At 39.4% G+C, this 13,951-nt stretch overlaps 1 protein-coding gene across 1 annotated transcript in view; it reads right to left on the reverse strand.

The window, feature by feature from the left end:
- uvssa (UV-stimulated scaffold protein A) overlaps positions 1-13,951 on the reverse strand; it is a 53,218-nt gene that overhangs the window by 11,758 nt on the left and 27,509 nt on the right. Inside the window, exons 9-10 of the mRNA XM_030397115.1 lie at positions 12,926-13,043; positions 971-1,160 (exon numbers count right to left, since the gene is read on the reverse strand). Coding sequence (XP_030252975.1) covers positions 971-1,160; positions 12,926-13,043 — 308 coding nt within the window. The remainder of the gene's footprint in view (positions 1-970; positions 1,161-12,925; positions 13,044-13,951) is intronic.

Genomic DNA, 13,951 nt, shown 5'->3' on the forward strand with positions numbered 1-13,951 from the left:
TTTGGCCACATTTTCAGAAGACTAATAAATGACTATTGAACCAAACTTCATACATGTTTTTTTGTGACAAAGTAGAATGTGTTCTACTCATTCAATCATAGAAAAATAGTAGTTCTTCACAAGTGGATGTAAACTTTTGACCACAACTGCACATGCCCCCCTTGCTCTTAGTAAAATCAATCAGACAGCCGCAGCTTGTCCAGAATGCTGCCACCAGAGTCCTCACTAACACAAAACAGTGGAGCACATAACCATGGTCATTAAATCACTGCAGAGGCTTCCTCTGTGTTAAAGGACAGATTCTAAAACCTACATCTACTTGTAGGATCCAAAGTCCCCTCAGATCAGCTCAGGTCAGGTTTACTTATGTGTTTCCAAGATCAAAACCAAGCAAGGTGAAGCAGCTTTTAGTTTCTATGCTCCTCAGCTGTGGGAAAAGCTTCCTGAATACCTGAGGTCCACTAAAACTGTAAGCTCATTTAAATCAGGACTTGAAACATTACTGTTCACTGTGCCATTGTAACTGTGTCTAATGCAACTATCTAATAAAAGCCAAACGGTTTTAACAACATGCAGTGATGGCTTCACAAAATGGGTTTGACTCAGTGGGCTCAAACTGGAAATACAATTTTCAAAGACATGGGGGAACTTAAAATTGTATTAGCCACAGCCTTGTAGTTCTGTCACTGAGGTGATTTATTAAGATAACAGAAAGCAGGTCAGGAGAGGACACTGTACTGTCCATCTCAGTGTTGTGAGAATACATCTATATGGGCTATAAACTATAGTAACACATATTTTCTGTTCCTGGCCTCAGCTTTTGGTTCATTATCTGTCCTAGAATTCGGAATGGATTTATGAGATGTTAGGTAGAGGTGAGCTGAGAACATGAGAAAAGTTGTCAGAGAAGGTGAAGGAAATTGAGAGATGAGGCGAGAGGGAAAGTGACAGGACTTGACAGTGGGTGTACCTGGGATCTGTGGGTGGAGGAAGGTTCTGCCTTAGGCGGAGCAGTGTGGCAGCTGCACATGTTGGATCCTGCACCTCATCTGCCAGTTGTTTTAACCGTCTGGCTGAGGAGGAGGACACAGGTGGAGCTGTAGGTCTTTTAGCAGGAGTATTTTTTGTGAATGCTGATGTGGAAGGAGACGGATCCAAACCTGAAAACAGAGATAAGGGGATGTTAAGATAAATTTGAATTCTTCAGTGTTATGTAACACACCTCGCTGGCCTGTTGTTTCTCTGCTGCTTATAAAAACCTGTGGCCCCACTGGCAGCATACAGGAAACAGTATGTCTCATCTAATCCATACATTCGTAGATCAATAACATTTTCCACAAAGTTTGCTATATATTGTATTTTTGACGGTTCGTCATGACTTATTTGGCTGTTCATAGTTCATAGATTTATAGTGCCTACAGGAACAAAGGGAGATCTGAACTTCAAGGATAAGTTATGTTTCTGTATGTGGTCGGTGAAACACTATGCAAATGATCTGCCCTATTCAGTGGACCTCCAATTATCCTGTTTCAATAGTAGGACTATATTTGCTTATTCTCGTCACTGCTTGGATGGAAATGTTTGTTGTAATGGTAGTGTAACAATTAGGGCTGTCAAGCAATTACAGAAATCCAGCTTTGTGATTGATTTATGGAAATTAATTGCACATACCAGTATTTGCTGTAAGCAATGAAAAATATTTCCATGTAAAGGGATTTTGGTAAATAAATGGATTCTAAACTATGAAAGGATGATATACTTTAACCTTGAACTCCTTGTGGTGTAAGGTGCACAAAACAGTGCTCCTGTAAGCAATTCCACTTGGGCGTTTTGGCCCCAAGTGTGTTTTGGTATTTCTATGATCTGTCCTGACAATGTTTATCATTTTTTACACATAGCTTAATTTTGTGCTTATACTTAAAAAATGGATATAAAAAACATACACTGTCACTTAAATGGGGTGGACTACAGTGGAATTTGGGACATTTATGTCTTCCACCCAGCTTGGCCTCTGGGTTAAAGAGTGGAGTGGCTCCTGTAAGGACAGGGCAGTTGGGGGATCACATGGGCTCTCGAAAGAGATGGCATCTTGAGGAAGTTGCTCTGTAAACTTGTCAGTATATAATAGAGTATTGATAACACTCTAACCTCTTCACACACAGAACAGTGGTTACCAACAAAAATAACTGGTCAGCTCCCTACAACTAAATTATCAATGCCTAATCAAGAACCTCAGAAGCCTCAGTGTCCGAAATATTTGCCTCCAACACAGCCAGCTTAAGCTAGCAAGAACATGGATGCATTCTTTAGTACACCACCAGAAAATGTCCCACAACATGTGGCTGCCGGTGACTTTCCTGGCCTCAGCGATAATGGCAATTCGTGTGTCTACACAAAATAATAAACAAGACTCAAAAAAGAAATTAAGGTGACTGTGGAAGACATAGAGGGGAATATGAATATGCTGACCTCCCATATAGTTGAAGCCAAAGGATGAGTTGCTGCTCTGGAGAACAACGCGGATACATCTTAACATCAAATTGAGGCAATGCAAGGAGAATAGAAAAAACTACTAGACCAAGAAGATGACCGGGACAACAGAGGAAGCCATTGCATCATTAAAATCCTGGGTATGCCAGAGCTGAAAGAGGGAAACGACATGATTAAATTTCTACGTTAGAGCCCCACTATGCTGGAATGCCAGTTCCCGACACCTGTGGACACCTGCTGGCCAGCCAAGATGAGATCAACAGGAGGGAGAATGGCCCCGGCCCATCATGCTTTGCTACCAGGTCAAAGAGGAGACACTTCGTGCAGCTTGGGAGAAAGGACAGATCTCATTGAAAGGAGCCAAGATCATGATCTCCCCTGATTACTCCAAGAAAGTCATTGACAAGAGGATTTCCTTCAAACAGGTGAAGCTGAATTTGAGAAACAGGGGAGTGGAGTATACATTCAATTTCCCCGCAACTTTGAAGATTAAACGCAACGGAGCACGCCATCGATTCAACACGCCCGAGGAAGCATCAGAGTTAATCAAGAGACAGATGGGAGCCAGGGAGCCGGGAAGAACTGAATCCAGTGCCTAAGAGTAAGGCCTCCTAACCTGCTAGATTGATATACTATGATAGTACAAACTCACAAAATGTAATATTTATTATATCTATATATAATTATATATATTATACATATAAATTATAATTCTTCTTTATGTTTTTTTTCTCACCGTCATATGGCATATGCTCTATGCAGAGGATCATTGATCCATGGACTTCGTCCGACACTGTTATGTTACAATGGCTATTTTCCAATAGAGGCCACAAAGACCACATTTTAATGTGTAATAAAGTGTTGGGTTTCAGAGAGGGGGGTTCAGGTGATTCTCAAAATTTTGGTATGTGGATGTTTCTGTTTATTTGTCTTTGACGTAGCTGTTCCATTTTTGCCAGGTATGTGCATAGTTTACTTTTTGTGCCTTAAGCTTCTGTGTTTTTACGATTTCTATTGTGTCATACTGGACCATCTCCTGTATATCCCCTTTGCATAGCACTGACAAGTTACATATCCTTATAATAATATGGCAGATATAGCTGATTTAAAATTAGCCAGTTGGAATCTCTAGGAGGTCAACCATGTTATTAAGAAAAAAAATTGACATACAGCATCTCAAGAGGACATTGCATTTGTTCAAGAGACACATTTAAAGAATAGAGAATCCTTTATGTTGAAATCCTGGCTTGAAAAAGTGTTTTCATGTCCAGGGACAGGTAAAAAAAAAAAATGCTTCCGAATCAACACAACCAATCAGAGCCAAGGGGAGTGTCTGAGAAGTGTCAATCATGCTCGTGCATACGCTGCTGACAGCCCTCCTCCCTTACGCAGTACTAATCGGCAGTGCCCCTCCCCCAAGCGGCGCCTGCTCTCACCTGGTCGGATATGTTCAAGCTCAAGCACAAACTGTGAACAATGGTGGAGAGGCAACAGAGCAGAAAAATGCCCCACTATTACCCACGTCAAAGAGAAGAAATAAGAAGACTGACGAAGAAAAGCAGTGTAAAAAGGATGAATTGGAACAAGCCAGAGAGAAAACTATGATAAATATCGGTATATGATATATGTTTAATCCTATTTTTTAACCACAAGGCTAAGATGGTGGTGGTTACAGTAATACTCGCAATAGAGCATATCGCCTTACGATGTTGCAGTCGAGCTATGTAGCTTGTTGATAAATCTAGCTTGTTAGTTTGTATGTTAACTCCAGTGTTTAGCTTTGTCTTTATGGCTACTGGTTAGCAAAAGTGTCTTTCAAGTGACCGGGCAGTTACAGTGTTAGTTTGTGTTCAGGACGCTCTGAAGTGGTTGAATTAGTTTAATTATTAGAGAAATAATGTTACTCAGTTACTGCTTCAGAAAGGCAGCATGGCGTTGCACCAGGTAATGATTAGCTGGTAACTCTGTCTACCGCGATGTGAGGAATATTACTTGTTACTCAGGATATCTACAGTGACTCGGCATGAGGCACTCGTCATTGTAATTTACTTGTAATGATCAGAAATAGAACAATCAGGGCTTATGTTGTTGCCTTTGCCCTACCAAAGCAATGAGCATTCAACCCAATGTTAAAGCGCCATCTTGGTTATCTGGCTTCCTACGTTACTTGGTTACAAGCCTGCTCATTCCCAGCAGGCTTCTCTGTGGGGAGGGGCTTTGAAGGCAGGGCTGCAGCGCAGCAGAGAGGAAGAAGGAGGGACCTTGGAGCTGTACTTGTTCAAATTTTCTGTTCAAGTCCACTTTTTTCTCATCACTTCAGACTGCAGCTTTAATATTTACACACACAATGTGGATAATACAGAGTTCTTTTACCACCTTTCCCAACTTCTTTTAGAACTGTAAACACTAAAATAATATAAGGAGGTGTGACTTTAATCAAATTTTAGACCATGATTTAGATGGATGAAGACCTAATGCAGAGAGATGGCAGCTGCCATCAGACAGCTAGCCTTAAATTTAGGTTTATTAGAAATTTAGGTTGAATGGACATCTGGAGACTGATGCATCCAGATAATAGAATATTCATTCAATGGACTTCAAACTCTTGAAACTCTAAACTCTGAAACTAAAAATAGGTCTACATTGAACAGGATAATTACCACTAAATATTAATTAAATAAAGGGTATAATAACAAAGCAGAGTACGCCTTATTTCAAACTAACCAAATTTACTGGGAGATGGGATAAAAACCAGGTTGCCTGCTGGCATACAGCTTAAGACAGCTAAATAATATGAACCACATGGCAGGTATACGGCGGATAGATGGAGCCATTTCTACCTCCTCGAAATAGATAAATGTTTTAGATCATTTTACACGTCTCTTTACCCATGATAAGGTAAGTAAGACAAGCAAAGGTTTGAAGATTTTTTTTACTGGCTTTAATCTCCCACAACTCTGATAGTGACAGAGACTTTCTGGATGCTCCACTGAGAATAGAGGTGATCTCTCAGGCAATAAGTAATATGCCTCTCAATAAATCTCCTGGGACAGATAGCCTCCCCGCCGATTATTATAGAACCTTTGAAGATATTATCTGTCCTTTATTAGTTGATGTTTATGAAGATGCCTTTAAAGCAGGATCCTTACCACAAGCAGTTATATCTCTCACCCACACAATAGGGAAAGATGTTTTGGACCCTCGCGGGTACCGACCTATCTCCCTCCTTAATTGTGACCAAGAATATTCTAGCAAAAGCTCTTGCTCTTGCTGTCTGAGGTTATTGGCAGCATAATTCATATGGACCTATCTGGCTTTATCGCAAATTGCTACAGTTCTGACATCAGAAGGCTGTTTAACTTACAATACATTACATATGACTCTACTCGCCCAACAATCGCCTTGTCAATGGATGCTGCCAAGGCCTTTGATTGTGTGGAGTGGAGTACCCTCTTTGAAACACTAAAAAAAATGTGGCTTTGGAAAAAAACTTTATTACATGGAAAAGAACATTATACTACCCACCTTAAGCTTGTATTCTAACAAATGGTCTCATATCTGACCTGTTCCAGATGCACAGATCTACAAGATAAGCTGTCCTTTAAGCCCGGGACTATCTGTGATGCTTTAGAGCCCTTGGCACAGAAATTGAAGAATAATACTCACATTCATGGAATTATAGTAAGCAAAACTAACCATAACCTTTTACTTTCTATGAATGATATGTTGGTTCTTTTAACACAACCAGGAAAGTCTGTTCCCACCTAATTTCATTGTATTGGAGAATTTACACTACTCTCTGTATATTGCATAAACTGGGCAAAGTCTGAGGCCATGCCGATGTCTGGTTACTGCCCATCTACCCATCTATCAAATCCACAGATAACCGGTTTGGTTTTAAAGCTATAGATGGTACTGATATTTGCATATATGGCTTCGAAGAAATTGTAAACAAATATAGAGGCCAAAACACATCAGTCCTTATGTGTTTCAGATGCCTCCAAAGCTTTTGATTGTGTTAGCCATAAAAGGTTGTTAAATTGAGTAAGAGAGGGGTGTCCAAATACATTGTGAGAATCCTGGCTTACTGGTATGCCCACCAAACTATGCAAATAAAATGAGGGATAGTGTCTCAGCCCAATTAGGTATTTAGTAATGGTGTAAGACAAGGGAAAATTTTGCCTCAAGCTCATTTTAATGTATATATTAATGACCTGTCTAAGCACGCAACAAACTAAAGTTTAGTTTGTGTACAGATGGAGTGAATATGTCTCTGTTCAGAGCATACTGCACACCACTTTATACTAAACACGAGTTCAAACTGAAAAGCAGGCTTACAAAAGTTAATGTATCTGAAAATGAAACTGGTGAAAATGGTTTGTTCACACATAAGGTTTAGCATTACACTCTACCAAACCCTGCTTCGTACAGATGCATCTTTATAAGATACTGATGTATATTATTTTCAAACTTTGGTCCATAATTGTGATTTATTTTATGGAATGTCTTGTCTTTTATCTGGACCTTGAATCTGAAATGAAGTTTTAAATCATTAGTTGCAAACATTGCCAGGCTTAGGATTGGGAAATGGGTGTCAGGTGTGTGGGTGTACATAATTCAGTTATTTTGTTACTATCAAATGTTCAAAGTAAAGCCTTGCTCCGCCTCCAATGGTGGAATGCAGACTCTATCTGCTCTTAACCAAATGGCCAAGGTTTGTCCAGATTTTGTAGATGTTAAAACACACAGATCAAATGGAGGGAAATGAGTATAGTTGTGTGGTTTGGTGTGTGCGTGTGTGTGTCTCGGCGTGTTGGGGGGGGGGGGGGGGGGGGGGGGGGGGGGGCGGTAGAGAAAGAGAGAGAAAAAGAGGGTTAGGGGGGTTTGAGGAGAGAGAGAGAGCGAAAGATGAAAGGCGGAAAAAGGTATTGATTTTCTCGGGTTAAGCAGGGCCTGTAATTAAAATGTTAATTTGAGAAAGAGAGAGATAGTGTCCTGACAGCACAGAGAGGGATAAGATAATCAGAATGACAGAACAGGACAGAGGGGAAGAGAGAGCAAGAGGAGAGAGGAGGAGATATAGATGGAGAAAGAGGAAATAGAAAGTGGAGAGATCAAGCGCCAAGCTGTCTCTGAATGAATGAACACTGGAAGAAATTAGAGGAGAAGAAAGAGGAGAAGAAATGACAAATGTGATCTATTGGCTGAGATGAAAAGAGTCAGAGGAAGACAGAAAGCAATAGAAAGACTATTGTAATCAGAAAAAAAATTAATGTGATAGGAAGAGGAACAATGGCACATGAGGACTACGTAAAAATATTAAACCGCAAAGGCTCACTATTCAGACCATTGAAATCCTAATAATTACTTGTTATTGCCTTCTCCAAGAGGTTGTGTTTTGTCATCCGTGTCTGTTTATTGGATGGCTGGTTGGTTTGTTAGCTTGATTACACAAAAACTACTAAATGGATTTTCAGAGGATGGGTCTAGGCCCAAAACAGATCATGTTAACTTGCAGATCCGGATAAAGGGACGGATCCAGGGATTTTTTTCTCACTTTCTCACAATCTGAGATGGGGCATTTCGACATTTTCATTACATTCACAAGGAATAATGCATGGATATTTTATTAAAACAATCACTCGTATACTGGTCACACTAAGAGTGAGTACAATTTGACAACAGATATAAATACCTTTTATTTGATATTGGAAAAGGCTTGATTAAATCATAGGAGATTTTTGGCCTTGGCTGAGGTATGCCCTTCTGGATGCTATTCTAGTTTTTATTGTTTCATATTTAGATAAAAATATGTATTATTTAAACTCATGTTGACCAAATTAGCTTGTTGTTTTAAACGGCTCCAACTGTTTGCAGAAAACATCACAGCATGATAAAACAGGTAATAACTAACCAGAACATTTCTAGTAAAATACTGGCACTCATTAGCACGCCATTATAGTAGGGCAAAAAGATAGGGTACAATAAAAAAATCTTAATGCGATTATTTTTACAGTTATTACGATTACGATACCGGATTAGTGGGAAACAGCAACATGACGAAACAACTGGATGGAATATTCATTGTGGCTATTGATTTTGATCAAACAGACCATGTAATGTGTATACAAATTTTCCTAGCAGCTACAAAGCCCTCCCACATCCACCATCATTTTTTCCTGGACAGGATTTTGCACGGCAGTAGTGACCGCACACTGCTGAAGTAACTAGCAAGTTAATTGGCTGCAATATTCATATTTTATTTTTAAATATCAGGATTATCATCAATATGAGTATTTCATGACACTCCTCGATACATTTGAGGGATGCTTTTGCTTATGCCAATAAAAGTGTACCAGCTAAAGCCAAATAAATGTTTTTTTTACTAAGATGTGGCGACTGAGCCAGAACTCAAATGCTTTTTTACCTTCAGTACTGAGTAGCGCCACCTGATTATTAATCAAGCAGCAACAATAAAATATCACTTTGTCAGTTCAAGGTTTTCTCTATATATTTCTCTATATTGAAACAAGAAGGCAGGCTGGTATGTGTGTGGGTGGGTGGTAAAATCTGGGTGCAGGGCTAATAGGGGCTCATTAAAAAGGTTGCATTGTTAATTTGGTATGGCCCCTGTAAATCATTACCTACCCACTAATCACCCTGACACACACAGACACAGACACACACAGACACACACACACACACACACATACACACACACACACGCGCGCACACACACAGCTGTTTTGGGAACATCAGATACAATCTTATTACTTTAACGTTTAATTGATTAGTAATGGAGGGAGATTGGAGTACAGAGGGAGGGGCTCACAGGTAAAGTAGAGGCTCAGTGTATATGTAATGACTCAGGAGGTTGGTGGGGAGTACTTGCCAGGGGTCAGAGGTCAGCTCACAGCGACAACAACATGGCTGACCTAGCAATTACAGCACTATCGACAACATGTTCTTCTATGGTGTCAAAAACATGGACACATAAATACAGACAAAAACATAAACACACTAAATATCACATATTAATCTTTATGAATGATGTGAAAAACCTGAATATAACTGACAGAGCAGCACTGGGAGACTTTAAGTGCCTGCTATTGCCTGGAGCTCGCACATGGCTGCTGATAATGATATTACAAGCATTCAAATACCATTTAATATTTGGAAAAACATGTTGTTATGTAGCTGACAGAGCAATAAGATGAGCAAACAGTTGGTTATTGACCTGAACATTTGACCTCTAACCTAGCATGCTGCCTGGAGGCGAGACATGAGCCACACAAGTCCAATGCAACCACAATGCAAGAAGGAACAATACATTCTAGCCATTCATATGTAGGCAGTGACGACTCTGCGTGTAATGGTAAATGGATATGTTGACAGGACTATATCCATCAAAGATACGCAGGGAAAACGCTTGTGGAAAAGAAATTATCTGTCTCCATTACAAGGTTGTGCTGCATTCCAAATACAAAGCACATACTTAACAGTCAGAACCCAGCCTTCGAGACTCGGCTAGAGACCCGTGGTGTTTGGTGTTTCTCAGAGACTACCTCAAGAATTTGGGAGTGAAGAGGATGGAAAGGCCCACCAGCAGTCCTGACCTCAACCCCATTAAACACTAGCGGGATCAGCTTGGGCGTGCTGTTCATGCCAGAATGACCAACACAACCGTGCTGACTTACAACAAATGCTGGTTGAAGAATGGGATGCCATGGTGTGTGACCAGGCTGGTGACCAGCATGAGGAGGAGGTGCCAGGCTGTTGTGGCTGTGTGTGGTTCTTCCACACACTACTGAGGCTCCTGTTTGTTAAATTAATAAATTGTTATATTGTCAATATGTCTTGTTTCTTCAGACTTCAATCATTCAATTCACCAAACAACATCAAACAAGAGTCAATAGAAGAATAAGCTGTTTGGCAGAGAAAATTTGGCCAATTTTTAATGGGCGCAACCCGCAAACTCAGCTCTACTGTTCATCCCACAAATGAAGGTTCCCTACAAATGTGGCACCATTCAAAAGGGAAATAAACCGGCTTTCCAACAGTATAAGATTTGTTGCCAAGAACCATTTTTACAACAAAGAAAAACTCAGCAATGACTAATTCTATATCATTTGTACCTTGTAAATTCAGCAATTTATTAAAGTGGATTATAATAATACTTTTATTGACAGCAAACATGTCAAATTTTTACAAATAAAGTCAACAATTACCAATATAGGCAAGAAAGTCCCCAAACTCCCTTGAAAAAATAAATCATTCAATTTTGTGAATTGTTGAGTACAGAAAACTTATTTAAAAAATATTTGTGTCGATACATTATTAAATATTTGGGTCTTCGTGTAAATTCTAAAAATATTACACATATTTTGTTTTGTTTACAAGGTGTTTCTTTCATTTTTTAAAAACGTCTAAGGGACCCACCATGAGCATCTAGAGTTGTGGTCAAAGGTTTACATACACATGTAAAAGAGCATGTAATCATGGCAGTCTTGAATTCCAATGATTTCTCCAGCTCTTATTTTTCTGTGATGGAATAAATGGAACACATACTACTTTGTCACAGCAAACATTCATAAGGTTTGGTTAAAACATGTATTGATCATAGTTCCTCTGAAAAGATGACCAAATCTGCTGGGTCAAAACTATACAAACAATCAATAATTCTAATATTTGGTTAAATGTCCCTTGACTATTTTAAGAAAGTCAAGGCCAGAATTTGAAGATAATCTTTTCAAATGTACTTTCCTTAGAGCACCAGATCCAATGACAGGGTAACAGCATGATACCACCACCACCACGATTGACAGTAGGCATGGTGTTCCTGGGGTTAAAGGCCTCACCTTCTCTCAAATTGCTGGCCATTGTGGCCAAACAACTCAATTTTTGGTTCATCTGACCACAGAGATTTCCAGAGTGTTACAAGGGTTACTTTCTTGCATGACAGCCTTTATGCCAATGGTGATGAAAGATATGTTTGACTGTAGACACCTTCAGTCAAACAGGCAGGCTCTAAATGATTATGTTTTTTGTTGACTCTTGAACATCCTGATCAGTTCTCTCAGCAGCAGGTGACTGTTTGTGCTTTCTTCCTTCCTGTTATCAACATTGTTTACACTGTCTTTTTTAAACTTTTTTTGTTAGTGTTAGTGTTGATAGTCCCTAGCCCCATTCATACTGCCGTTTGAATGTGTGGCAATTCTCCACCTCATCCTCTGTGTGAACGTCTCAGAGGCAGCAAGGGGTGAACTTTCACTACACAGGTCCTTCACTCAACTAAATAAAGACATAGCAACAATACAGGACCAAACCAAAGTAAGGTAGTAACTGTAACTGTCTTTGGCAACTTATATGAGGAAAAAAATGCTGCAGTTATATGTGGAGAAGAGTCTGTCCTCCAGTCTGTCCTACTGACTCTTCGTCACATTTCTGCGCGAAAAACAGCGCCTGTCACCAGCAAAACATTTTAACTCACCAAGTGTTTGTGTATAAAAAAACACCTGGCTATATCAGCAGTTAATTCATTTCTAAAACAAAAACTCCAGCTAGGGCTAAAAGTGAGGGGATAACGTTCAGATGTACAGTATATAGGCCTACAGTTTATCATTCTCCAAAACAAGAGTAGTGTGGTCACTGAAGATGCATTTTAATGCCAGGTGTGAAGTAATGGACTTAAAGCTGTCCACTTGTGATCAGATAACTCAGGATGGATGTTAATACCAGTCTAAATTCCCTCTGATTAAATCTTTCCAGCAGGTGGAAACAAACATGACACCAAATGAATTCAGGTGTTGCACTAAGACTGCTCAATATGTAAATAAACAATCGTAAAAGCTTAGAAGAAGTCAATGTTGTGTTAACAGCTTTTTGTACTTCCCCCAAGTGCCCAAAATCCAATGAATGCAGCTGTAAAGTTACAAAAATGGCTGCTGTTCTGAGAATGCTGTCAATATTTGGTTTTACAATCCATTTAAATCAGTTTGAAAAAACAATGAGAGTACTAAGCTCACATTAAAAAAAAAAAAAAAAAAAAAGGTTAAACAAATTATAACTAACACATAATTTGTCAAATAAATGTCAAATTCAAACACATTATTACTTATCAAAATGTTTTCCCACATTAAAATTTGAACAAGGTCAGAGTAGACTTATTATATGGTTTCCTCACACTGTTTGGACCCCGATCCTCACATCTCTAAAATTCGTTTATTTTTCTAAAACCATTGGCAAACAAAACAAAGAACTCTCACACAGACTCACACACACACGTGTGTGTTTGTTTGTGGAGTGTGTGCGTGAATCTTCTAAGATTAGAGCAGCAGAAGGTCTTCTTTGTAGCTTAACCTCACTATTTATACAACTTGTCTTAAGATTTTGAGGTGCGTGTCTGTGTCTGTGAGTGTGTGTGTGCTGAACTCACCATACTCGGCTCGCAGATGCTCTGGAATGTGCGGCTCGTATCCCTCTTTTTCTGGAACTTCATCAAAGTCATCACTATCATCACTGCTGTCCTCCTCTCCTCCCGAAGAAGCCTTCATCTGAGGATGAGTAGGTCAAGTTTAGCTTTTAATAATATCAAAAGAATCGCATAGGATGCCAAGTAGTTGTCAAACTGGTACTTGTATAACAGAATACTACTAACATAACTGTGACTAACTTGCATTTCCCAGCAAACTCCAGCTGCTAATGAAGACCCTGACATGCAGTTGGAAAGCCTAGAAAAAGCTACTAAGTGAATCTTGAGTTAAGATTAGTTGACCTGCTACGTTTTTCACTTTTATCTCTGAGCTGCCAAGGCTTCAGGGCAGGAGCTACCCACTAAGTAGTCTTTGCATAATGTGAGGCTGCAAGTTTTACTAAACTTAGTCATCCATCACTTACTTGTGCTGAGCTTAGCCGTCCTTACTCTCGTGAGGCGACAAATATGTGAGTATATGTGCATGTGTTAAAGATATTAACCTGAGGGCAAAGCAGCCTGGCAGACTGATGGGCAGATAAGAAAAGAAGACTGTGCTGTTCAACGAAATACAGACTATATGCTACTGGGAAGGACCCTAGACACACCCCATAAGGAAAATGATAACTATTTGCTCAGGGTGCTGCGTATAATTGCTCTAAAACAAATCACCAGAAACTGGTTTCAGAAAACCCCGCCCACAATAGAAAAATGGAGGGACACCACTCAACAGGTACATCAAATGGAGTATATAACGTATAAAATGAGGGGTAACCTCAGACTGTATGAGATAAGATGGGCCAAGTGGTCAACCTACTACAATTAATTAATTTTAAGGTGGTTGTCATAGTTGTGATTATCCTACTGTTTGTTGTAGTTCTTATTTATTTATTATATGTTTGTTTATGTTGCTGTTATGTTTTTGTTTTTTTCTTCTTCTTTTCCCTTCTATGTGTATGATGTTGTTACTGTTATGTTGTTGTTATGAAA

This window comes from Sparus aurata, chromosome 18 (assembly GCF_900880675.1).
Source record: "Sparus aurata chromosome 18, fSpaAur1.1, whole genome shotgun sequence".
NCBI classification, from domain to species: Eukaryota; Metazoa; Chordata; class Actinopteri; order Spariformes; family Sparidae; genus Sparus; species Sparus aurata.